Below are 26,638 nucleotides of genomic sequence, written 5' to 3' on the forward strand. Positions count from 1 at the left end.
GAGTGTAAAAAAAACTTTTAGCTAAAATAATAAAATTTAAATGTTTCACTTTTACAGTTTTTGTATTTTAGCTGTGTGCTTAGCTATTGGCTTGTAAATATGCTTTGATATATTGACGTCACCTTCTGTTATTTATTTTTTATTGACATCTGCTGTTCTTTGTTTTTAGTTCTAGTGCATTTTTCCAACACATCACAGCCTTGTTTGAATGCACGGTAGCTGCCGTAATAGCATTACTGGTTAGTGAACCAGTTGGATACCTGCACATTCGCTCCTGTGGGGTGGGGAAGCTTTCTGATTGGTACACAATGCTGTATAATCCTAGTCCAGACTATGTCAACACTGTGCACTGTACGCAAGAAGCAGTTTACCCTCTGTAAGTATAACACTTGATTTTAGCATGCGATAAATTGTTACCAACTACAGAACATTTAGTAGTGACATCATTACTGTGCTTTTGTGTAATGACACTTTAATGAAGGCCTGTCCGGGACCTCCATGTCTAACCTTGTGAATGTGTGTGTACAGAGCACTTCACAGTGTACAGTACATACAAATCTATGCCTGCAGCCTTCCCTGGCCTCTGAGTCTGATCAAAAAAGGAGCCACAAGCATTGCATAGCACTTTATTTACACTGTGATAATATATTAATGTGGTTTTAAACCCCTGAAGTGAAAAATAAACATAGCACATCCTTCTAAAGTGTGTACTTTTATCTAAAGCAACAAGTGTGATTTCTGTCTGCTCTCTCATTCCTCTATCTGCATGAGTCAGTTCTGACAGGATTTACAGACAATCCTGGGAGACGGACACCCATCCTCCCCCCCCCTTAAAGCACACAGCAGATGATTGACAGCCTCAGCTGTGCATGTTTTGCTATGAGGCTCTGTAGGGGGGTTCCTTTCCCTCCACTCAGGTCTCAGATTGAACTCAGGTCCCTGCTGTATGATGTGCAGTGTGTGGCTTGAGAACCTCATGGCCTGCCTTCTGAAGATCAGAAATGCTGTGTAAATTCTGTACTTTGAACAGATGTAGAGGAGAAAGAGGACTGCAGATATACAGGTACAACTCCTGTAGAAGGGTTAGCGATATGTATCACCTGACACCAGTCCCTCCATATATGTAAGGGTTTACAACCACTTTAATGTGAAGTGGATATATGGATCAAAATTACCTAAGGAACCAACCAAAATATTAAGCAGTGAGAACTGCAGATATATATTTACATGGAAATTATTAGATGCTGTAGGTAAGTATAAAAACACAATATTTATGGTAAAAGTACACATTTTATTAAATGGATAATATTCAAAAATCCAATTTTAGACCAAGCAATGTAGTAATTTACAATATGGTGCTTATAATAACATGGTGAGGCATGCCTTGGAGATGTTATTTATTCACGTAATTGTATATTGATTTATATTTTGTTTGTTTTTTTTTAATGCAAGAAGGGTAGTGTTCTCTCACTCTTTAAAAGGGGGAAGGGGTAGACAGAAATGGTGCTGGTTCCAGATGCTAAAACATTCTGCTTTTATTCATGGGATATTACAGTAAGCACCTTTTCTTCCGGCACTGCAGCTGACAGTTCTGGCTATAGTGCAGTAATAAAAGTGCAGCGCTTATAAATACCAAAATATTAAATCGTGCAAACTAATGTACAAACAAATATAGTACAAACAGAAAATTCCCATAAAAAGTCCACCATATGAAGTGTAAGTCCAGTGCCGTTCTCACAGGGAAAAAAGAAATAAGTTACTCCAAATTAGTGGGAATCGAAACAAAATGAGCAAAACACATCCACCACTATGCATGTGAGTACACCCTTACCAGATGATAAGACCACTGGTTCGGGTATGGTCATACAAGCTTCAAAGCAATCCACGCTTGGGATATGCATCTTGAATGACAGGGTTCCTCCCAACATAACATCTCAAGGATATCAATAAATGTAAGTGGAAACAACATAGTGTAGTATATAGAAGAACTTTGCAATTTTATTAAAAATACTCACAAGAATAGAAAAAAAGCAGTAGTCATACAATCCACTTCCGGGTCTTGATCTACGTACCGACATCTCGTGGCCCCAACTGATGTGTTTCATCAGAGCTGACATCCCCATTATTGCAGTAATTTTTTAAAGTTTGTATCAGTACTCTTGGTGCTAGCTGCTATTTTTTTTATTGTTGTACCTAAGTGCAGAATTTATATATATAATTTTGGCTATAGTATAGTATGGGAAGGGAGTCAGCTGTGAGCATTGAGGGCTGCAACTGACAGTTATGGCTACAGTGAAGTGCACGACTCGAGTCATTCACTCTCACCCTCCTTTCCCCTCATAAGTTCAAGAACAGCCTTGTACTCTGTTTACAAGGTGTTCTGTGAATGAATGAGGGGACAGATGTGGCTGGTAAATGTCAGGATCTCCCCTAATCTATTCACAGAATACCTAGTATTCATTGAACAGGATACACAGCGTTTTGTGAACAGACAAAGGGAAAGGAGGGCGAGAGTGAATGAGTCGAGTCCTGCACTGCACTGTAGCCATAACTGTCAGTGCACACAGCTGGCATGATCAACCAGAACTTTTAGCATCCCCAGCGGCCATCCAGAAGTTGTGTAACCAGCATTACAGGTAATGTATCTGGTCCCAGTAAAGTTCCACTTTAAACAAGCCTAGATCAGCTCCAATGGGACCTTCTGAGGGATTGTCCATATTAGATGTGCAAACTGCCCCTGATTCACTTAACATTGTGCTGTTATCGATACAATCAGAGAGAGAACCTTTGCAATAAAAGCTTTTTTTTTCTGCTGCTTGTAATTACGAGTTTTCTATTTAGATCAATGCCAATATCTGATAAGAGCTGGAAAAAAACAAAAAATCCATATCCTCTGACTCATCAGAAGGCTTGAATAGTTTTTAAAGTGGAACTTTAGTCAGAAAGTTATGTCCTGCTAGATCAGTTCAGGCTGGCACCCTACTCTGCACATGTTCAGTTGCTCTCCATTTTTAGGCACTGTGCTGAATTTGTAGAGGGCAATCTGTTGATAGCCTAAAGATTTAATGCTGCGCAGGACTCTGGGCTTCAGCAAAATGGTAGCCTCCAGCAAGAAGAAACAGGAGCAATGGTGGAGACAATTTTTATAGCACACTAATTTTGGTAGCGAAATTATTATTGTGGAATGTACGTTCAATTTATAATGATAAAACATTTTTTTTTTTTATCAAGTTGTTATTGGTAAAGTTCAACTTGAATGTCACCCTGAACTCAAAAAACTATCTTTCTTGCTATTTCCCACAGGTACACAATTGTTTTTATTTATTATGCGTTTTGCTTGGTGTTAATGATGCTGCTTAGACCTCTGCTAATAAAGAAGATCGCCTGTGGGCTGGGGAAGTCAGATCGATTTAAAAGTATCTACGCGGCACTGTATTTCTTCCCAATCCTAACAGTGATCCAGGCAGTGGGAGGTGGATTACTATGTAAGTTAACTAGTTTATTATTGCATAAACTGATGGAAAGTTGCCGTATACAAACATGATATAGTTTGTTATATTTTAAGGCCTTTTAATATAGCCCCTTAATGAATAGTGGTATTGTGGCTATATCATTGATGCCCAGGTAGCTGGTTCTTGCCCAAAATAAACATGGCAGTGATTTGATAACAAATGATTGCTAAATATCAGGGTTAGATTTCTAAATCACATCCTTAACCTCCCAGAATCCATCAAATATGGGGTAATCGATTTGCCCTTGGCGTGTAGGTATGGTAAAGACGTTCTATTGTGAGCTTCAAGGGCTAGGGACTGATGTTACTGGATCTGTGTACTCTGTGCTGTGATGTCATGATATAGTAATATTGAAAAAATGATAAACATTTACACCGAGAGTGGCTACTATACTACACAGTGGTGGGTTGTCAGTGTCATCCCATTTAAAAAAAAAAACTATAAATGCACATCTTTTTTGCAGGTAAAAAATGTGAATTTCTTATTTTATTAGGAGCTTGTAAAGTATTGCAGCTGCAATCAGCAGATGAGTGCAATCTCAGGCTCCTGTACACTGTCAGTGTAGCTGTTTGCCTTTACCTTGTATGGGCAGCCAGTTACTGAATGAGAGGAAGGATCAGTGAACTACCTAGCACGCTTATTAGCACCCTGGTAGTTCATTGAGAACTACAAGCCATCAGCTGCAATGGCTGACAGTAGTTGTAGTGCTCCCATTCACAGAACTCTGTGAATGAATCACAGGGCTGAGTTTTTTAAAAACTGACAGCAGATGTGGGTAGAAGATCCCAAAGGTGTTCTTTCGAGTTGAGGCCAGGACTCTGTGTAGGCCAGTCAAGTTCCTCCACCCCAAACTCGCTCATCCATGTCTTTATGGACCTTGCTTTGTGCACCGGTGTGCAGTCATGTTGGGACAGGAAGGGGCCATCCCCAAACTCTTCCCACAAAGTTGGGAGCATGAAATTGTCCAAAATGTCTTGGTATGCTGATGCCTTAAGAGTTCCCAACCCCAGCCCCTGAAAAACAACTCCACACCATAATCCCCCCCCCCCCCCAAACTTTACACTTAGCACAATGCAGTCAGGCAAGTACAGTTCTCCTGGCAACTGCCAAACCCAGACCTGTGCATCGGATTGCCGGACAGAGAATCGTGATTGGTCACTCCAGAGAACACATCTCCACTGCTCTAGAGTCCAGTGGCGGTGTGCTTTACATCTGATGCTTTGCATTGCACTTGGTGATGTAAGTCTTTGATGCAGCTGCTCGGCCATGGAAACCCATTCTATGAAGCTCTCTACGCATTGTTGTTGTGCTAATCTGAAGACCACACAAAGTTTGGAGGTCTTTAGCTATTGACTCTGCAGACAGTTGGCGACTTCTGCAGACTGTGCCCTTGAGCATTCGCTGACTCCGCTCTGTCGTTTTGCGTGGCCTACCACTTCATGGCTGAGTTGCTTTTTTTTCAGTTGTTTCCACTTTGTTATAATACCACCAACAGCTGACCGTGGAATGTTTAGTAGCCATGAAATTTCAGGGATGGACTTATTGCACAGGTGGCAGCCTATCGCGGTACCACGCTTGGAGTCACTGAGCTCCTGAGATCGACCCATTCTTTCACAAATGTTTGTAGAAGCAGTCTGCATGCCTAGGTGCTTGATTTTATACACCTGTGGCCGTGGAGGTGATTGTAGCACTTGAATCCAATGATTTGGAGGGGTGTCCCAATATTTTTGACAATATAGTGTGTGTGTGTGTGTGTTTTATCATCTTGGATATTCATACAATGTCCAATCTTTTTTGATCACATCATTGGGCAGCTTTGTGAAGCTGCAAAGGACCCCTTTGTTGGGCATATGGTAACCCCGTGCTGTTGGCCTCTTCTCCCAGGCACACTATTCACAAGTTAAACCCCTGAAGAGCTACTGTTGAATTGATGATGGGAGGATTGGAATATTTCCAGGGCAAATTTTCAGCATTGTCATGTTTGGTTTTTTTTTGTTTGTATTGGTATGACACAAAAAAGTGGAGAAACAAAAAGCCAAATCTGACACGTTCCATGCAAAACCCCAAAAATGGACTGGACACAATTATTGGCGCCTTCTCAAAATTATAAGGAGTAATTGCATTCCAAGTTTGTGATGCTCCTGTAATTTTTAATTAAACTCACCTGTATCAATTAACAGGTGCTGACAATATAGAAATCACACCAGCAACCAGTTAAAAAGTTAACCTTTTTGTTGTGCGTCTGTGTGTCACATGGAGCATGGAGAAGAGAGAGCAGCAAAGAATTGTCCATATCCAGAGATCTTAATGTTCCTGTGTCCACTGTGCACAACATTGTCAAGAATACAGCCCATGGCACTGTAGCCAATTGCCCTGGACATGGACAATGAGAAAAATAGATCAAAGATTGCAACAAAAGTTTGTATGAATGGTGCTAAAGGACCTCGATCAACTTTCAGACAAATTCAAGCTGACCTTCAGGCACAGGGTACAACTGTGTCAGCTCTCTATACGTTGCTATCTGAATGAAAAGGGACGCTATGGTAGGAGACCCAGGAGGCCCCACTGCTGACACAGAAACATATAAAAGCCAGATTGGAGTTTGCCAAAACTTACATGAGGAAGCCAAAATCCTTTTGGGATAATGTGATGTGGACAGATGGAACAAAATTACAGCTTTTTGGTAAAGCCCATCATTCTACTGCTTTCAGAAAACACAATGAGGCCTTTAAAGAAAATAATACAGCCCCTACATTCAAACATGGGGGAGGTTCACTGATGTCTTGGGGTTGCTTTGCTGCTTCAGCCACTGGATGTCAGGACCATATGCATGGCATTATGAAAGCTGAAGACCACCAAAGAATTCTGGGGTGCAATGTAGGGCCCAGTGTCAGAACGTTGGGTCTCTGTCAGAGGTCACGGGTCTTACAGCAGGAAAATGACCCAAAGTACACGTCAAAAAGCACCCAGAAATGGTTTAAGACAAAGCGCTGGAGAGTACTGAACTGGCCAGCAATGAGTCCAGATCTCAATCCCATAGAGCACCTGTGGAGTGATCCCAAAACAGCAGTTGGGAAAAGGAACCCTTCCAATCTGAGAGACCTGGAGCAGTTGGCGAAAGAAGAGTGGTCTAGAATTCCAGTAGAAAGGTGTAAGAAACTCATTGATGGTTACAGGAAGCGATCAATTTTATTTATTATTTCCAAGGGGTGTGCTACAAAATATTAAATTGAGGGTACCAATAATTTTGTCCAGTCCATTTTTGGAGTTTTGGGTGGAATGTGTCTGATCTGGCTTTTTGTTTCTCCACTATTTTCGTGTCATACCAATGCAAACAAAAGAAAGAAACATGAGGATGCCTAAACATTTTTTAATCTTAAAAATTTTCTGGGCGAAGTGGTACATTATCTGACAAATGCAGAGGTGCCAATATTTTTGGCCATGAGTGCAAATATCTGCACATGCAACAAACTATTAAAAGCACTACACATGTTTTACAATACTTAATATTTTTCACTGTAATTGTGTTATGGAATACATCCATTTTAATAACTTCCATGCCGCCCTATAGCGGAAATACTGCTACAGGGCGGCACGGGTGCGCAAAATCACATGTGTATATATACGTGATGTGCGCTCCTGCTGTTTTCCCTGGCGGGGGGGGCGCGACCCGCGGGTGCCGTGATTTGATCCCCAAGGGATCAATCATCTGATTTAGGCCAGTGATGGTTGCGTAAGTCGGATTATCAGTCCCTGTCCTATCAGGGATCTTCCTGTACCTGTGTTTAGGTATAGGTACTGGAAATGATGCAGAGAGAAGAAAGAAGACACCGTGAGTAACAGTACTATACCTGCACATTTAGAACACATTTTGGGATACATTTAACCCCTTGATTGCCCCCCCCCCCATTAATCCCTTCACTGCCCTGTCATTAGTACAGTGTACAGATTTTTTGCTGATCACCGTATTCGTGTCGCCGGCGACTTCAGATAGCGTTAATGTCAGCGCCCCTCCAAGATGGCGTCAGATTGCCCTTCAGTACACCAGTAGCCACATTTACCTCTTGATTGCCAGGAACACGCTCACATACACAATAAACCTCCATTGCTAGTATAGTGTCTGAACGGATCAATATCTTTGATCAGATCAGCACTATACCAGCGTTCACATTAGTATAGTGTCCCCAAAAATGCAGCGTTAGCAGGATCAGCCTCAGCACCTGTGTTAAGCTCCTACGCTTACCCCCCCCCCCTTCCCCCTTTCCCCCAGCAAGTGCAGTGGTAGTAGATCACTGTCACTTGATACATTGCACACAAAACTGCAGTGTTCACAGAATCAAGCCTGATCTCTGCTAGCACTTGCCGGTAAATTTTTTTGTAGCGGTTCAAGCAGTCCCTGACAGCCACGTCCTCTGTTTTCCTGTGAGTCGCACTAGGTACCTATAAATTTAGTGGCCAAAATGTCAATGGAAAGGTACTCTAGTGAAGAGGCCTACAGGATTCTGAGCATGTCAGGTGAGAGCAAAGGGGAAGACTCACTGACACAATCAGCCTCAGAATACGAACCTGTAGACCGCAGCGGCACCCTGACGGATAGCTCAGATGATGAAGAGGTCCCTGCTAAGATCAGGCGTACCCCACCCCGTTCCCAGGTTGCTGAGATGTTACAAACGCATGATGACTCTCATATGCAGCAGAGTGCCAGTACTAGTGCCACTCTACCTTTTGGTGAACTGGCGAGCACTAGCGGCCAAGTACATCCTTTCTCATACCAGCACTGCAATATCACTTGGTGACGTGGCGAGTCCCATAAGTGCAGTAGAAGCTGGTGCGGTGGCAAGCACAAGTAGTGTCCCACAGCCACCAAGAATTCGCACACAGGCCCGTAGAGCTCCTAGTATCCTCTCGGATGTGCTTGCAAATCCCTATTGGCAGCCCACAAATTCTGCAGCACCCGTACTTCCTCCATTCACTGCCCAACCCGGAATTCAGGTAGAAACAGCAAATTTACCTAATTTGGAGCTGTTTTTCACGTAAGATCTCTATGTATTGATTGTGGATCAAAGCAATTTATGTGCACAACAATTTATCGCCGTCAACCCAAATTCAAACCTTGCCAGACCAGTCACATGGAAACTCATTACGGTTTCCAAATGTAAAGTTTTTTTGGGTATTACTAAAAAAAATAAATAATTGCGGTTGTATTGGTCCGCAGACCCGATTCATCATATGCCGTGTTCTCTGCCCCCATGGCCAGGCATAGATATGAGAGTATAATGCGTTTTATGCATTTCAACGACAATACACTCTGTCGTCCTCAGGGTGACCCTGAATTTGACTGGCTCCACATAATTTGGCCCCTCGTAAATCGCCTTAACCAAAAATTTGCAGATGTCTATACTCCCCAGCAAAACATCTGGGTTGATGAGTCCCTCGTTAATTTTTCTGGCCGCCTTGCATTCAAACAATTTCTCCCCAGCAAACGTGCCAGATTTGGGGGTCAAGATGTATAAGACCTGTGAGAGGGCGACAGGCTATACATATAAATTTTGGATTTACTAGGGAAAAGATAGTCACGTGGAGCCGCCCGGATGCCCAGACTACACGGGGAGCAGTGGCAACATAGTTTGGTGTCATCCTTTTTCCATATGGGGTACACCTTTTACGTGGACAATTTTTATTCACGGGTGCCACTATTTGGACATTTATACAATCTTGGAATTGGCGCATGTGGCACTGCGACCTAATCGCTGGGGCTTCCCCCAATGGCTTGTAAATACCCGTCTTAGGGGGAAAAAGCCTGCTTGAGAAATGAGGAAGTGGAAGGACGAACAGGATGTTTTCGTCCTGTCTTCCATTCACGCAGACGCGACTATCTAAGTTGCCACAGCAGTTGGTGTTGTTGAGAAGCCCCTTTGTGTCAACGACTATAACCTTAACATGGGAGGGTTGAACTTCAACAACCAAATGATAAAGCCAATTTTTAGGGACTCTTTTATGACTGGCATAGTACCACTGGATTGGCGTAAGGCCAATGTGGTGCCAATATTTAAAAAGATGTCAAAATCTTTACCAAGTAGTTATAGACCTGTTAGTTTAACTTCTATAATTGGGAAGATACTGGAGAGTTTAATAAAAGACCACATAGATGAGTTCTTGCTGAAAAAAAATATTTTAAGCAACAGACAGCATGGATTCATGAAAGACAGAAGTTGTCAAACAAATCTGATCTCTTTTTATGAGGAGGTGAGCAAAACCTTGGAGGGGGTGGAGGTGGACGTGGTATACTTGGATTTTGCAAAAGCGTTTGACACAGTTCCCCACACACGGCTAATGTGTAACGTAAAGTCTACAGGTTTGGAAAAATCTGTATGTAAATGGATAGAAAACTGGCTAAAAGCTCATATTCAGAGAGTAGTGGTTAATGATTCATACTCTGAATGGTCTAGGGTTGTCAGTGGTGTACCCCAAGGTTCAGTGTTGGGACCCTTACTTTTTAATATATTTATAAACAATATAGGGTCTGGGATTACAAATCCCATTTCAGTCTTTGCAGATGACACCAAGCTGTGCAGTGGAATAACGTCCTTACAGGATGTCTTCAATTTACAAGCCGACCTCAATGTTCTGTTTAATTGGGCAACTATGTGGCAAATGAGGTTTAATGTTGATAAATGTAAGGTTATGCACTTGGGGGCTAAGACTATGCATGCATCATACATACTAGGGGGGGTACAACTGGGGTAATTAATGGTGGATAAGGATCGGCGAGTTCTGGTAGATCACAAGCTTAATAATGGCATGCAATGCCAAGCTGCAGTTTCTAAAGCGAGCAAAATCCTCTCTTGTATTAAAAGAGGTATAGACTCCAGAGAGAGAGATATCATATTACTCCGGTACAAATCATTAGTAAGACCTCATCTGGAATATGCAGTTCAGTTTTGGGCACCAATTCATAAAAAGAACATTGAGGAACTGGAGAAAGTACAGAGAAGGGCAACTAAACTGATAAGAGGCATGGAGGAGATCAGCTATGAGGAAAGATTAGAGGAACTGAATTTATTCTCTCTTGAGAAGAGGAGATTAAGGGGGGATATGATCAACATGTATAAATACATCAGTGGTTCATATAGTGAACTTGGTGTAGAGCTATTCACCCTGAGGTCATCACAGAGGACAAGGAGGCACTCTTTACGTCTGGAGAAAAAGAAATGTAATCTCCAAACATGGAAAGGTTTCTTCACAGTGAGAGCTGTGAAAATGTGGAATAGACTACCTCAAGAGTTGGTTCTGGCCAGCTCAGTGGATTTATAAACGGCCTCCCCCGCACCCTGCTTGTGTGCGCTCCCGGGAGCGTGCAGCACCGCGGTCCGGTGCCTGCTGTGTCCTCCGGACACAGTGAAACACCAATCGTCGGACGGGACCTCTGTATGAGGTCCCGATCATGTGATCACTGATTGGCCAAAGTAGTAAGCAAGATGTCACTTCTGACATCATTGCTTACTACGTGTGAAATCTATGAATGATCACAGAAGTCATATGGTACAAGGCTATTCACAACAGCCTTGTACCATGTGACAAGCTGTGACCAATCACAGCTCACTCAGTAGTTCTCAATGGCTGCAAGAATGCAGACCGAGAAATGATTGCTTTTACATCCTATATGGGTGTAAAAGCAATCAGTGTAAAAAAAAAAAAATCATCACCCCCAAAAAGTAGTACAGTGTCACCATGGTGACACTGTACTGCTAGGGTGACAGTATGTAAAAAAAAATAAAATAAATAATATAAAAAAAAAAATAAAAATGTTTAAAAATTATAATTTTTGGTTATAAACTAATTTGGCTTATTTTTTTTTTTTTTACTAAAAAGATAACGGAATAAATTTTGGCCAAGATTTATGATGAAATATTATTTGCAAAATTTTATAAGAAAAACACTTTTTTTTCCAAAAATTTTGGATACTTTCATTTACGGTGAATAAATACCACCAAAATAAAGTTTTATTTCTCTAAAAAAAATGGTAAAAAATTCATATGGGTAGTGTTGCATGACCGCGCAATTGTCATTCAAAGAGTGATAGCGCTGAAAGCTGAAAATTGCCCTGGTCAGGAAGGGGGTAAAAGTGTCCGACTGGAAGTGATTAAAAAAAAAAAGGCCTGGATTGTTTCTTAGATACACAAAATATAACTGGATACTAACATTTATAGGTAAAGTTGATCCAGGAAATATCCGATTGCCTCTCGGGGGATCAGGAAGGAATTTTGTTCCCTGCAGGGGCACATTGGATCATGCTTTGCTGGGTTTTATTGCCTTTGGATCAACTGTTGGTGTAGGATTATAACTTTTTTTTTTTTTTTTTTCTTTAATGGTTGAACTGGATGGACTTGTCCTTTTTCAGCAAGACTAACTATGTAACTATGAAGCCATACTTAGTTTCCCAAAAAGCCAGATGCGGGTACAAAAAGTGTCTGTTTATTTATTTTAATTGGCTCTATATAATGCTTTTGTACCTTACAAAGCAACAGTAGTAGATCCTTCCTAAAATTCCAGGAAAAGATAATCACAGCCCTTTTGTATCCAGAAGGTGCTGTGGCCTAAACCCCCAACCCAGATGCAGTTAGCCGGCTGCATGAGAGGCATTTTCCCGATGCCATTCCTGGTACCCCGACCCAAAGGACACCCCAAAAAAGATGTAGTGTCTGTAGCAGATATAGAATTGGGCGTGACACGCTTTTTTTGTCCCTCCTGTCCTGGCCAACCTGGTCTCTGGCTCAAGGACTGCTTCTGTCGCTACCACACACTAGTGGAGTATTAGTATAGGGTACAGCATGGCACAGTTCAGGGCACATATTTACACAGGGTCTTGAAAGATGTTAGGTAGTCAGGCATTTGGAGAGACCCTACAATCTTGTTTAAAAAGTTAAGTTTATAAAAAAAAAAAGTTAAAACAAAAAGTACAAGTCTCTTCCCGCCAAAAAAAAAATGTTTAAAAACCAAAAATAGTTATAGTTTTTGTTGTTATCGTTGTTGTAACTGTTCTACTGTTACGATTTTACTGTTTTATTGTTAACCATTGCTGTTTTCTTTGCAGGAATGCCATTCAGCTGCAGCACCGACCTGTTTATTCTGACAGCAACAGGAACCTGATCTCAGAATATACATAACTCAGTGTGTGCAGTGCTGTTGGATGAGATTTTTCATACGAAGTTAAAAAAAGAGCATATATGCCCAAGCATGGGGGCCTGGGGTGACCAGTGGGTGGATGGCCCCTATGCTTTGGTATATATTTAAAGAAAAAAAAAAATTTGGACAGAGATTTCTTCATCCACATCGACTGGTTCTTTTTTCTTTTTCGTTTAGCCAAAAAAAGAACATTTCATGTGTGCCCACCATTAGAAGTAGGTGGATGCAGGGAGGTATTCTAGTGGTGGGCATACCATACACTTTTTCTGGCAAAGATTTCTTCTCTTTTTTTCATTCAACCCACAGGCTGCATAAAAAAAAGAACATAACATATACACCCAACAAGAACCAGCAACATACTGCTACATCACTGGACTTTGAGTGGTTATACCAGGATGATGCCTACAGCTGCAGGCATCATCCTGGTATTGTTTTTTTCAGCAGGTGATCGGTTTTCATGTAAGAGCAATCCTAGTGGCTAATTAGCTGCAGGATTGCTTTTACAAGCAGCGGGAGAATATGCCCCCTTCCCCCGCTTGCTTCCATGGCCTTCTTGGGCAGTCCCGTGCCATCGGGGGAACCTGAGAATGCAGCCGGTGTTTCTGCCAGCTGACCAATTTGAGAATGGAATGGTGCCAATCATCTCTATAGTCTAAGAAATCGGAAGCTACAAGCATTTCATCACTTCAGTGTCGCAGGATATAAACAGCGCCATTTGTAAATTGGGAAAGTATCTGATCACACCGATCTTGCTGAGATTAGATAATGTAATGATAGACCCCAGATTTCTCAAAAAAAGATTATATGACAATGTCCATTTAAGTTATAGGGGGTATTTGCATTCCCTGTGATAGCATGAAAAGTGATTAAAAATAAATGAAAGGGACAATGTAAAATTAATTTAAAAAATCAAAATAACTTTAAAAAAAAAGTGCCTATATATATATTTTTTTATAGCCGAAAGTAAGAAATATTTTGTTTGTTTTTTTTCAAAATGTTTGGTCTTTTTTTTGTTTTATTGTGCAAAAAATAAAAAGTGCACAGGTGATCAAATACCACCCAAAGAAAGCTCTATTTGTGTGAAAAAAAAGTACTTAATTTTTGTTTGGGTACAGCATTGCATGACCGCGCAATTACCAGTTTGAAATAGTGCGGTGTCGAATAGCAAAAAAAATGCCTGGTCAGGAAGGGGGGTTAAGCCTCAGAAGGACAAGTGGTTAAATAGCAATGTTTTGGTGTGTGTTTTTTTTTCTTTTTTCTCATACGATTTAGCTCAAGTGCGCTTTAAATATTACTGTTCATTTAACCTGGGGTTCTTTTACAGCCTAGTAGTGGATTTTTAACCTAGGTTTTAGCCTGGTAGTGGATTGATTTTTTTTTTTGGTCTCTTGTTATTAGTTTTAGCAGATAACATTATGCTGTGTTCTATGCATGTTTGTTTTCCCCTCTTGTCACAACAACCATTAATAATGTATAACCATTCAGTAGGCAGCATTCATGGGATTTCTTCATCTGTCATATGACCCTCTATCCTTTTTTTTCAGATTATGCCTTTCCATATATTATTCTGGTATTGTCATTAATAACCCTGGCAGTTTACATGTCTGCTTCAGAGATAGAGGTAAGAAATGACATTGAGTCACAATAGCACCAATACTTTACTCTTATTGTTATAATATATAAGATCTGCAATTGTTGGCTCCCATTTACGTCAGCGATTTAGGGCTGTTAGTAGATTTTTGGGTGAGGAATCCCAGGTGTGTGCAAATAGCTGTGACTGCTTGGCCTGTACATTGTACTGTCAGGCTGACTGGGGCCACAGCTGACCACTGCTGTTTGCATACACCTGCACACCCAGCATTTACCTGCAGTGAGTAACAAAAGATTGCTTTTTAATGCAAACTATCTGTGTTCAGGACTGGTCACCTGTCCCTACCCACACCTAACCACTGGCTCTCCAGATATAGGTCAGAAGCAGCAGATAGCTGCAGCTCCCGGCAGCTGATCATTGCTTTTGTACAGGATGAGTGGCCTCCGCTGTTTGCACTTACCTGCGATTCCTTACACAGGAATCCACAGATTTTTGCAGTAGGATTTATCTGACAACCCTAAGCAGAGGTGTTAATTGGGCCTTATTGTTTAAACCCACACGGCATGCGCCCAGCACAAAGACCGGGCTGTCACTGAGAGCCCCAGGTTCCGTCCTAATGATCAGGTCCCGGAACTCCCGATTCTGGGTCACTTGATCACTGTGATAGCCTCTGATTGGCTCTCACAGTGACCAGTCACTGTGAAGCCTGCCCCCCCCCCCCTTGTTTTCTTTTTCTCCGAATAGAAGAGAGATACATTGTATGTCTCTGTCGCTTTCAGAGAGAAAAAAAAAGTGTGTGCAAAAAATAAATAAGTAAATAAAAATAAACAAAAATACCTAGATCAAGGTTTGATCTAGGTCTGTGCCAGGGTTAGTGTTTAGGTCAAGGTCAGGTTTTTTGGGGGGGGTTTTTTTGGTCAGGGTTTTTTTTTTTTTAAAATAGTATCAGTGTCAGTTAGTGGCAGGATAAAAAAAAAAAAAGCAAATTGTACATTATTGTTGCTGGGCTGTAGTACGGGTACAAACAACAACTGACCTATACACATGTGGTATCGTTGCGGCTGTCAGGAGCAGGAGAAATTATTTTGGGTTGTTCTTTGGTGGTAGGTTATGGTAATAGCAAGAAATATACAGCTACATTTTTGTTTTTTACTATTTCAGTTTTCCTTTGGTAATATAAAAAAAAATCATTTACCACCAAATGAAAGCCTAATTTGTCCTGAAAAAAACGCGGTATAATCCACCTGGATGCACAAAGTAGTTTGACATGTGTTAGCATAACCATACATATCACAAGTTGCAAAAATGTGCTTAGACGTTCAGATTTGTTTTACCCTTAGGCACGAAGGGGTTAAAGTAGTTGTGAAGGCTGAAGTTTTTATACCTTAATGCATTCTATGCATGAAGGTAAAAAAGGCAGCTGCTGTCATTCACAGCCAATGAGGAGGAGGAGGGGGGGCAAGCTGCGGCTCCATGTGTGGATGGACACACGGAGCAGCGGGTACCCCCATAGCAAGCTACTTGCTGTGGGGGCACCCAACAGACAGGAGGAACACGGAGAGCCTGTGGGGAGCCTGAAAAGAGGAGGATCCAGGCTGCTGTGTGCAAAACCACTGCACACAACAGGTAAGTACAGGCATGTTTGTTATTTTACGAAAAAAAATAACCTTTAGAATCATAAATGTAAAATAAGTGCAGCGCTAAGTGTAATCCGGACAAATATATGGTAACAATGTTCATAAATGGGTTATTAGTCCACAATACAAGAGCTCAAAAGGTGATATATTATTCCCACGGGCGTAGTTTAAGTGAGACTCTGTGAGGGGCAGGGTATGTATAAAATGCGCACTCACTGGACGCGCAAAGAAAATGCGCAATATATCAACAAAACGGAGGTCTGCCAGGGGGTCCCTTTCAGGATACGAATAGAGCCAGCCCAGGATGGATGGACATCGTCTTGATAAATGCTCTCAAACCGGAGGTCCACTTTAAGGACACAGGTGCAGCCTCTTCAGTACAGTGGAATAGTCACCAGGGGGTGCTCTGGGGGATTAAATGCTCAATGCAGAGCAACAGATGGAAATACCCATAGTGTAGTGATGTCAGAAAAATATAATGAAGGATGTTATGCAGCAGCAAAAAGATATATCCTCATACATGTAAATGCTGAACATATGCCAAAGGCTGTATCAAAGCAATAGGCAGGAATATTGCAGCAACAAGTTGTTATGAGCATCAACCAGCTGGTGATCAAATGAGGTCTCCGGATCTCCGTGACCCGGCGGCGTGACGTCAAAGCTTGCAGGCTCCTCCAAGACGCGTTTCGTACACTAGTAAGTCTTTAGAAGGGGTGTGCCATCATGCATCGTCCTGTGTACATCAGGAGCTGTGCAACTGGTGCTTTTCCGACCACATGCGTTACCATGTGTGCTATTTCATCATGGACAGCAAGTTTCAATAAAGAGCAAACCTGAAATTCTGTGTGAACTGGGAAAATCGCTGGATCTCTGCAATGTGGTCAAAACGGCGACCTTTGAGCTGGATCTTCATCTTCAGGAAGAGGGTATTTTTGGGGGCTGGGCTCATTGAAGGTATTCCTGATCTCTCATCATCTTCCAGTGATGTTCTTCTGCTCTTGAAGCGCGTGTGCCATTCAAAACGCTTTGAACGACTCATTGCAGCATCGCTATAAACTTGCTGAATCATGTCAAACGTCTTTCAGACAGAATTTCACATTTGCTCTTTGTTCTAACTTGCTGTCCATGATGAAGACGCAGATGTGGTCAGAATAGCTGCATCGGACTGTCAGTGTGAAAGGGGTCTAAGACATAGGAAGCGCTTAAGCCAAGTATTCGCGTACTAGACTACGCCTTTTGCTTGTATAAACATTCTGATGGCAGTTTATAGAGACGAAGGCTAGCACAGAATTACTTTGAAGGCCAGCTCTAGTCAAGCTGAATACTAAATCAAAACACATTGGAACTGTTGCTTTCGGAATCATCCAATGCATACATTTTCACCAACACCAGTTTATAGCTGGATTATAATCTGAACTCCGCTAGTCGTTGAATACCTTCAGAATGACATCAGTATTTTCATTTAAATTGTTTCCTCATGGAATTCAGTGTCCATTAAAACATACATACAGAGGCAGAAGTCTTGGAAGACCAGCCCAGCCGGTTTTGTGTTTATTATAGACACTGTCATAGGATAGTTTTTATTGCTTTTTACTGCCAATAATTTGAATAAATTAAATCTGACAATTCGATATTGAGTAGACCGTGTTGTGTTAAAGTGTCTGCTTACATATACTGTGCAGCTCCAGTGGTAGGTGCCATTGGGGATAATTTGGGAAATATAAGGCTCCTACCACAGCAACTACCTTCCTGGCATTGACTGAAGGATGAAACCTGATTGTTTCTGTAACCATAGTCATTTTGGCTGAATTTCTCATGTTGCCTTTACCTGCTGTTATCAAAGTGGAGATGAACGAACACCCACCCCAGCAGTACAAGGTGGGTATAGTCCTAATGCAGTCTGGGACCAAAGTGTCTTTAAAAGGAACACAACTTTCTCCCTTTTCAACCAGTTACCTGCTTGAGGTCAACCAGTCCCCACTCAGTACAGGAAAGGCATTCTAAAATATATATTGCTTTTGCTTACAATATATGCATTGCTTATCGTATGTCATAGATACAATATGAACAGACCATAATCATTATCTGTTTTACTTTCTTTCTAGTCTTTTAAGCATCTTCTGATAAAGAAGAAAAGACTGATTGTCCTCTTCAGCCATTGGCTAGTGCATGCGTATGGAATCATCTCTATTTCCAGAATGGATAAGTTGGAATGGGACTTGCCTCTTCTCGCACTGGTTCCGGGGCCTACCCTCTTCTACTTGCTGACCGCCAAATTTACAGACCCAGCACGGATACGTCTGGAGGAAGGAAGTGCTCATTAATGGACATGACAGCCCAGGAAGCTATGAAATAAAGGCAAATGACTAAAATATGTCAGCATGTCTGGACATATTTGAAGTGCACTTGTTGTCTACTGGACACAGCCATTTTGTATGCTGGACCAATACACATTAGAACCCAGGAATGCCCCATCACCTTCAGGGAATGGGCTGACCAAAAAAATAACGAGAATGCAGCTCCACAATTGCCTCATAGCTAGTGACCTGTCTAAGACATAATCCACTGTGCTGCCTCACAACGCATTCTCATGAACACAGATTGCCCATACCGTTGTTGGTTCCACTATGCATGGATGACCAGTACATTTCAACAAACCTCCTGTTGGAAACCTTATTCCTGTAGATTTGCAAGCTTTTAGAAATGTGCTCTGTTGACTTAACCTCGCCAACATGAAAGTGTAAATACGCAGACGGCAGATTTTGGCTTGCAATGTATGCTGGGATTCTTGTCATATTCAGAAGGTGGTTATGTTTGATTTCATGATGTGGAAATTTGAAAAGTGCTGCTTGGCTGTAACTACACAATAATTGAAAGCAAGTGTATATTGGTGAAGAGAGTTGTGGGTCGGCCCTTACCAGATGTATTAAGCTACTCTGTCTCTTCTAAAAAAAAAAAAATATATATATATAACCAATCATTCCCTGTAATAGAGGAAGCGGTATACTTTCTTGGCTCCTGCAGACCTGGGAGCAATGCTGCTGTCCAGTGCCATGGTTCCCTGCCAAGCACTACTTCAATACTGTGCCCTGTAGTAGAGAGCCATGTCACTCAACAGGGGACTTGCTATCTGACACAGCTGGAAGTGTCAGAAAATTCAGAACTCATGAAGATGGTAAAGATTTCACTCACTGCAAATTGAAGAGGAAAGTATTCAGCTTTTTCTATTACAGGGGACCTTTTTCACAGTGACAGGCTTGCTGAAAAGGGATCTAATGCAGCATGAAGACTTTCACTGTTGGTTTCTTAATCTGAAATTGCTAGCTCTCTGGCTGTCATGAATTCTTTTTTTGTTCTAGGTCAGTCTTTCAGAAGGTACCAAAGCCAGAGTGAGTCGAGTGACTAGCATTTTTAGGAGAAGGTCAACAATTCCAGCTTCTGTCACTGCACAGTCACCTGAGCACTTGTCTCAATAATTTCAGGATGCATCTGCTCTGAGTTGTTCCACTAGGTGCCAGACCTATTTAACGAGGTTTTTTGATACCCAGGCACAGGGAAGCAGAGACTAACGTGTCCCTGAAATGTTTACAAAGGGTATGTGTGTTATGTACGTTGCAGTGAACCCCCATCCTCTTCCAATAAACCTAGGGTAGTGGAGCTCCCATTAAAGTACAAGTAATTATTTTTTCCCTATGAAATTTAACTTGTGAAAGTGCTGCTGTAAATCTGCCTCTAGAATGGATCTTTTTACAACTTGAACAAGCAGCCTAGTACAACTTGGCTCCACTTCCAGTGCTGAAAAGTCTACTGATTTTCAGCTGATTGCAGGGGTCTAGATCAGAGATGAAGCTGAGGATCCTGTAGCAGAGCAAAGACCTGTTTATGGGTGTGTTTCATTCTGGATTAGGCAAAGCCTTTTCTTTGGATGCATTAAAAGCATAGACCACCCTTTTGCATAATTTCAAGAGATGCACCCACATTGAAAAAAATTCAAAAATGTGCATTTATGATATATTTTTGCATTGGAGCCTGCTGAGCATTGCATCACTGGTGAAATGCACAGGTGCCTGCTGAATATTCCGCCAGTCCCAGGTCCATATGGAGGTGCAGACCTTTTGGTTATGGGGCTGAAGCAAATTCGGCCAGAAAGGTGGACTATGAGTTTAATTTTTTTTTTCTTCTGGAGAAAACTCATACCTAGTTATATCCCCCCCCCCCCCCACAGGTGACAGATGGTCTGACGGGAATGTGTGTGCGCATGTCCGTTTGTGGGGGGGGGGGGGTTGGGAGAAGGTTGGGGGGGTGGAGCAAACCATTAAGGGGAATCTGTCATCAGGGGAAGAGTACTTGATACATGCAGCTGCTTAATAGTTAAAGGAACATGTTTTGCCAAGTATATTATTGTTCATTTTAATGTTTCAATGTAATGCAAAACAGTGCAGAAGTGAGACTACATGAAGGTATTTGTGCAGCTTTGCAGCCTCACTGAACATATTTCGGCCTAGTACACGGGGGGCATTTTTCATTCTTCATGTTTGTAAAGTAGCATGTTCAGCAAGCCTGTACAAAACATTGCGTTTACTTGAAGCTCTTACAGCAGCACCTTTCAACTTCTATCAGGGAGTACTGTATACAGCTCTCAAAGGGAGCTATTTAAGTAAACATTTAGCAGTCCTAAAAATTTTTTATTTTTTTTAATAGCAATATATTCCCTTGTATGGCCTCTAATTAAATTCACATTTACAAAAAACAGCCAACCTCCCCTAGACCCAGACACCCACCACCCAGATGGTCACTAATCATTGCCTGATAGTGGCAGTGGCCTCCAAGGGCATTTACCCCCACCAGCCCAAAATCCTAAGCAGTGCTGGCTGTTCCTGCCCAACAAGTCCCTCTAGACTTCAATGGGGCCATACTCTTAACTAGCGAAGGCTAGAACTACAGCCCCTTTCAAATCTATGTTGCAGGCATGGCTAGCGCTGGGGAAGATTCTGGAGCAGACCTCTGTCTAGATTAGATCTGGATTCAATTGAGCTAGGCAGCCAAGGAGGTTGGGGTGTATTTTTTTTTTGTTTGTTTTTTCAGAAACATTGACTTTTCCTTTTAACACTCCCAGACAGAGTTGAAGGGAACGAAGGGCTTGAAGACAGCATCTTTGTGAATGCCTTTTTGCTTGCTATATGAGATAATTTTCTCACTACTCTTTAGATTGAAAAACTGCCCCTTCTACTAGGCTTTAGTATTTGATAAAGCTCTATGGTGAATGACAGGTCTATAACTTGAATAGCATTTCACCTTTCCATTCTGTATTAGTTTGTGTGCAGGGTGCACTCACAGAGCTCCTTGTACATACGGATGGCCATTCATACTGTGTCTTTTGGGTTCTTGTAATATTCTATTTATTTGTATTTGTTTTGTGGATACATGAAGGTGAGTCATTGGCATCTTATGTATTTCTTTTATACGTTGATTTCTGTCATATATACATTTTTGTTGTGACTGTAAGAAATAAAAATGTCTTCAAAGAATAGATGTCCTTGTTTCAAGGCAGCAGGGTTCAGCAAATGCCTTCCTTTCCTGAAATAAAGTGATGGGAAGATTTTATTGAATAGTCTGTCTTACAGTCACATTTAAACAGTTGTCTGCTAAAGCTGGCCATAGACTATGTGATTTTCTTTCCTGCAACCATTGGTGACTGGCAATAATCGCAAGAAATAACCGACAGGCTGGTTGTGCCCAAGTCAAACAACAATCAAATTGGGTAGTCAGTCTGTCCATAGATGGTTTGAATCTTGGCCAGTTAAACCAGAGACTGGCCATGATTCCAACCATCTGTGGGCGGCTTAACTCTCCTCCATACTATGACATGCACAATCGGGTTAGAGAAAAAAAAAAAAAAAGTATACAGCGGGTAAAATAAGTATTGAACATGTCCCCATTTTTCTCAGTAAATGTACTGTATTTCTAAATGTGCTATTGACATAAAATGTTCACCATATGTCAGTAACAGCCCATGCAGTCCATACTTACAAAGAAAGCAGAACAAAACAAATGCCTTCAGAATTTAAGTTATGTATAATAAAATGGGATGACACAGGGAAAAAGTATTGAACACATGAAAAAAGGGAGGTGCAAAAAGGCATGGAAAGCCACGACACAGCTGAAATCTATCAGTAATTTAGAAAGCAATCCTGCCCCTTGTCAGTGCAACTTAATATCAGCTGGTTCAGTCTCAACTAATGGCTTATAAAAAAAAAAAAAAAAGTGTCTCATTACCAAGGCGTCACACAAGAAACATCTCATGATGGGTAAAAACAAAGCGTTCTCTCAAGACCTTCGCAACCTTATTGTTGCAAAACATACTGATAGCATTGGTTAAGGAAGTATTTCTAAACTTCTGAATGTTCCAGTGAACATTGTTGGGGCCATAATCTGGAAATGGAAAGAACATAATTTCGCCATAAATCAGGTGCTCCTTGCAAGATTTCTGACAGAGGAGTGACAAGAATTATAAGAAGAGTTGTCCAAAGGCCACTTGTGGAGAGCTTCAAAAAGACCTGGAATTAGCAGGTACAATTAAAAAAAAACAAAACAAAAAGAAAACCAAACAATAAGCAATGCACTCAACCGCCACGGCCTGTACGCACGCTTACCACACAAGACTCCATTGCTGAAGAAAAAGCATGTTGAAGCTCATTTAAAGTTTTCTGCACAACATTTAGACAAGCCTGTGAAATACTGGGAGAATATAGTCTGGTCAGATGAGACCGAAATTGAACTTTTTGGATGCCATAATACCCACCATGTTTGGAGGTCAAATGGCACTGCACATCACCCCAATAACACCATACCAACAGTGACGTTTGGAGGTGGGAACATCATGGTGTGGAGCAGTTTTTTGGCATACGGTACTGGCAAACTTCATGTCATTGAAGGAAGGATGAATGGAAAAATGTACCAAGACATTCTTGATAAAAATCTGCTGCCATCTACCAGGATGATGAAGATGGAACGAGGGTGGACATTTCAGCAAGACAATGATCCCAAACGCAAAGCCAAGGAAACTCAATTGCTTTCAAAGAAAGAAAATAAAGCTGCTAGAATGGCCCAGCCAATCACCTGACTTGAATCCAATAAAAAATCTATGGAAAGAACTAAAGATCAGAGTTCATAGAACAGGCCCACGGAACCTTCAAGATTTGAAGACTGTGTGGAAGAATGGGCCAAATTCACACCTGAGCAATGCATGCGACTAGTTTCTCCATACAGGAGTCCTGAAGCTGTTATTATCAACAAAGGATTTTGTATGCAGTATTAAATACATTTCAGTTAGCGTGTTCAATACTTTTTCCTTGTGTCATTCCATTTTATTATACATAATTTATGAAATTATTTGTTATAGCTTCTTTGTATGTATGGATTGCATGGGTTGTTACCGACGTGGGGAAAATTTAATGTCAATAGCACCTTTATAAATAAATTTACAGAGAAAAATGATGACGTGTTCATACCCGCTATATAAAGATCATCTAAGGGAAAACTGAATACATATCTCTGCCTCACTGCAAAGCCATGAATAAAAGGCCCCTATAACGTGTCACCTATCTAGGTGTGAGATGTGGATGATGTGTGTAAATCGCAAGATGGCTGTACAGAATTAAAAAGCCTTTGTCAGATAAAATTTGAAACTTCTGCTTCTAAACTTGGTATTTGGCTTTTGCTTTGTGTTCCACTTTACATTCCATTCAGGGGAATTCATTTAGAATTCCAATGTGTCTCTTCATAGCAAATGTAAGTGTGGGCGATGGATTCATGCACCTGTTGAAGAAAAGCACATAAATCTGGGTCACGCACCAAGTGTGGAGGCACACTAAGACCAGAGTCACTCCATCCTTGGTGCAATTGTGCTTCCTCTTGGCTGCTGCACCCCTCACACAGCACAGTGGCAGGCAGTTTTGTACAGTTCTTTGTGAGGGAGCCTGATGGGGATTGATGGACACTAGTTCACTATCAGGTCTGCTGCCTTGTTAATTGACAATAGGGAATGGACAGATCCTTGGACGATAAACAGCCGCGATTGGTCATAGAATCCACCTACTGCCTGCTGCCAATTACAATGGGAGTGAAAAACTGATAAAGGAACTAATGTCTCAGCCTCCCCATCAAGCTCCACTCACGTTAGCGTCACTGGTTGCGAGGAGGCTGTAAGCTGTGAAGCCAACAGTGTCGCTAAAGTGACAGGGAGAAGGTGGTTGCAGTGAATATTCTACACTGTGTACAGGGACAGGTCCTTTGCCTGTCTCTCTACCTCTACCTAGAGTAGGTCTTAATTACCTTCAGTTTTGGTATCTACAAACCGGAGGTAATTATTTTAGAATTAGGTGCATTAATAACGCCACTGAGAACTACTTGAACCTGCCGCATGTGTCTGTAAAGTTACCAAAATGGGCAGTAGGGATTTTTGAATCTGATTTTTAAAGGGCCATAGTGCCAGAAAACTGTCAGTAGTGCTTTATTGAATTCCCCAAATTGCATGTGTGAAGAACAAGCCATGTCAAGTGCCTCAACTGGTAAGGCCAACATGATGCAATATTATTCTATCAACCTACTACCACTAACACGTACCTGTTTTACACTGTAAGAGAGATGCCAGACCAGAAAACTTCTCTTGTAGTCTGCTACTTAGATATTCAACTTTCTCTTCTCTTTGATTAATTTTCTTCAAAAGCTCCATAATGGAATCCAAAATCTCCTGATCCCTTTCAGAAAAATCCTAAAATATTTTCAGTAAATTATTATTGCATCTCATATTCAATATTCTTTCACATATAACGTAACTGAATATTTTTAGAAAGCTGCATAAAAGCGAGTATTCCACGTTAACCACCTCAATACTGGACACATTCACCCCATTCCTGTGCATGCAAATTTACAGCTTTCTGCCTTCTCACACTTTGAATGACAATTACTCAGTTATGCAACACCTTACGCAAATTACATTTTTATCTTTTTTTTCACACAAATAGAGCTTTCTTTTAGTGGTATTTAATCACCACTGGGGTTTTTTTTTTTTTGCACTATAAACAAAGAAAGACAGAACATTTTCATAAAAAAAGTGTTTTTCTTAGCTTCTGTTATAAAAGTTTGCAAGTAAGTAATTTTTCTTCATAAATGTTCACCAAAAGTAATGCTGCTACATTTCTTTAGTAAAAATAACCCAGATCAGTGTATATTATTTGGTCTGTGTGAAAGCTATAGTCTACAAATGCTGATCGTCGACTGGCAGATATTGACGGTATACTAGGGACACCGACAGATGTTGATGTTGTAATGGAACACTATTGCAGATGATGGGACACTGGCACAGTGGTATTGGTTGCTCCGATCTGTCACAAAGTAATAAAGAACACATTCAACCAATTAAAAAGTTCATTTTTGCTTGCAGACATTTTTCAAAAGGCCCAGCAACAGGTAAGTGATTCCTTTTATCATAGGCATGCCACAATAAAAAACAGAATCAAACATAACAATCAGTGTAAAGGAAAAATAACAAATCCATTTCAATGCCAGTCATTCTAGGGAAAGATCTGACAGGCTGTAGCCTTCCTAATTGTGAATAAGCAAAACTGCACTTACATTGCAAATTAAATTGTCTTCTTCCCAGCCCTTATGAAGGTTTTCTAAAATAAACAGAGACACAGAAAGATTTATACATCCACAATCCAAATTAATAATAACAGCTAAGAATCGGTTTCTGCCCTTGCTATTGCTGATCTCCTGCTATTGCTGATCCGACATGTTATGTATAGAGGATCCAGTTTTGTCTTGACCACCTATTTCCCTGATGGATGCCAACACCCTACTTCACTGATGAACCTCCATGACACAGAAGTTGAAACAGAGGTTTGTGTAAGACAAAAATGTTACATGTTAATAAATCTTAACCATAGAAGATTTGTGAGCTTTACAACATTGGACAGATGAACTGACAATCATCTCATGTCTCTGAGGTCAATGGTGAACAGTCTCAACCATTCTTTATCAAAAAACAGCAAATGAGAAAATATGAAATTAAACACATTGCATTCAATGGAAAGGTGACATTAGGTTGGGTTTTGAGGGTACAGTAGGCTTTAAATGGCTAGTGATGGTTATAATAAATCATTAGAACTACCCTGGACCTTTTCTTGTTTCTAACAGCCCCTCCTTAGAGCCCTTTCACACTGCTCCGTTGAGAGAAAAAAAAACCCAGTAAAAATCCATGTGTTTTTGGTATGTTTTCTGGTTGCCTGACTCCAATTGTGCACCTGTGAAACATGGAGATGTGTACTAAAAACACAACCGCAGTGCTTTTTTGATGAGTTTTGTGGTACGCTTTTTAACCACTTGCCTACTGGGCACTTTTACCCCCTTCCTGCCCAGGCCAATTTTCAGCTTTCAGTGCTGTCGCACTCTGAATGACAACTGCGCGGTCATGCAACACTACCCATATGACATTGTCATTTTTTTTCACACAAATAAATCTTTCTTTTGGTGGTATTTAAAACTAAACAAATTAAAGTTTTTCTTATTTTCTATTATAACATTTTGCAAACAGGTAATTTTTCTCCTTCACTGATGTGTGTTGATGGCTTAGGTGGCACTGACTAGCAGCACAGATTGGCAGCACTGATGGGCACTTTTGGGGCTGCACTGATAATCAGTGCCTTGAT

At 41.1% G+C, this 26,638-nt stretch overlaps 2 protein-coding genes across 2 annotated transcripts in view; one reads left to right on the forward strand and one right to left on the reverse strand.

The window, feature by feature from the left end:
• JKAMP (JNK1/MAPK8 associated membrane protein) overlaps positions 1–21,530 on the forward strand; it is a 32,129-nt gene extending 10,599 nt beyond the window's left edge. The window contains exons 4-7 of the mRNA XM_089676538.1: positions 170–376; positions 3,304–3,485; positions 14,243–14,319; positions 18,032–21,530. Of these exons, the coding sequence (XP_089532664.1) occupies positions 170–376; positions 3,304–3,485; positions 14,243–14,319; positions 18,032–18,250 (685 nt within the window). The 3' untranslated portion in view covers positions 18,251–21,530. The remainder of the gene's footprint in view (positions 1–169; positions 377–3,303; positions 3,486–14,242; positions 14,320–18,031) is intronic.
• Positions 21,302–26,638, reverse strand: part of CCDC175 (coiled-coil domain containing 175) — a 108,346-nt gene continuing 103,009 nt past the window's right edge. The window contains exons 18-20 of the mRNA XM_089676536.1: positions 25,563–25,606; positions 24,552–24,699; positions 21,302–21,503 (exon numbers count right to left, since the gene is read on the reverse strand). Of these exons, the coding sequence (XP_089532662.1) occupies positions 21,484–21,503; positions 24,552–24,699; positions 25,563–25,606 (212 nt within the window). The 3' untranslated portion in view covers positions 21,302–21,483. The remainder of the gene's footprint in view (positions 21,504–24,551; positions 24,700–25,562; positions 25,607–26,638) is intronic.

Source organism: Staurois parvus, unplaced genomic scaffold, assembly GCF_062004578.1.
Source record: "Staurois parvus isolate SC_StPar_1 unplaced genomic scaffold, SC_StPar_1.0 ptg000171l, whole genome shotgun sequence".
NCBI classification, from domain to species: domain Eukaryota; kingdom Metazoa; phylum Chordata; class Amphibia; order Anura; family Ranidae; genus Staurois; species Staurois parvus.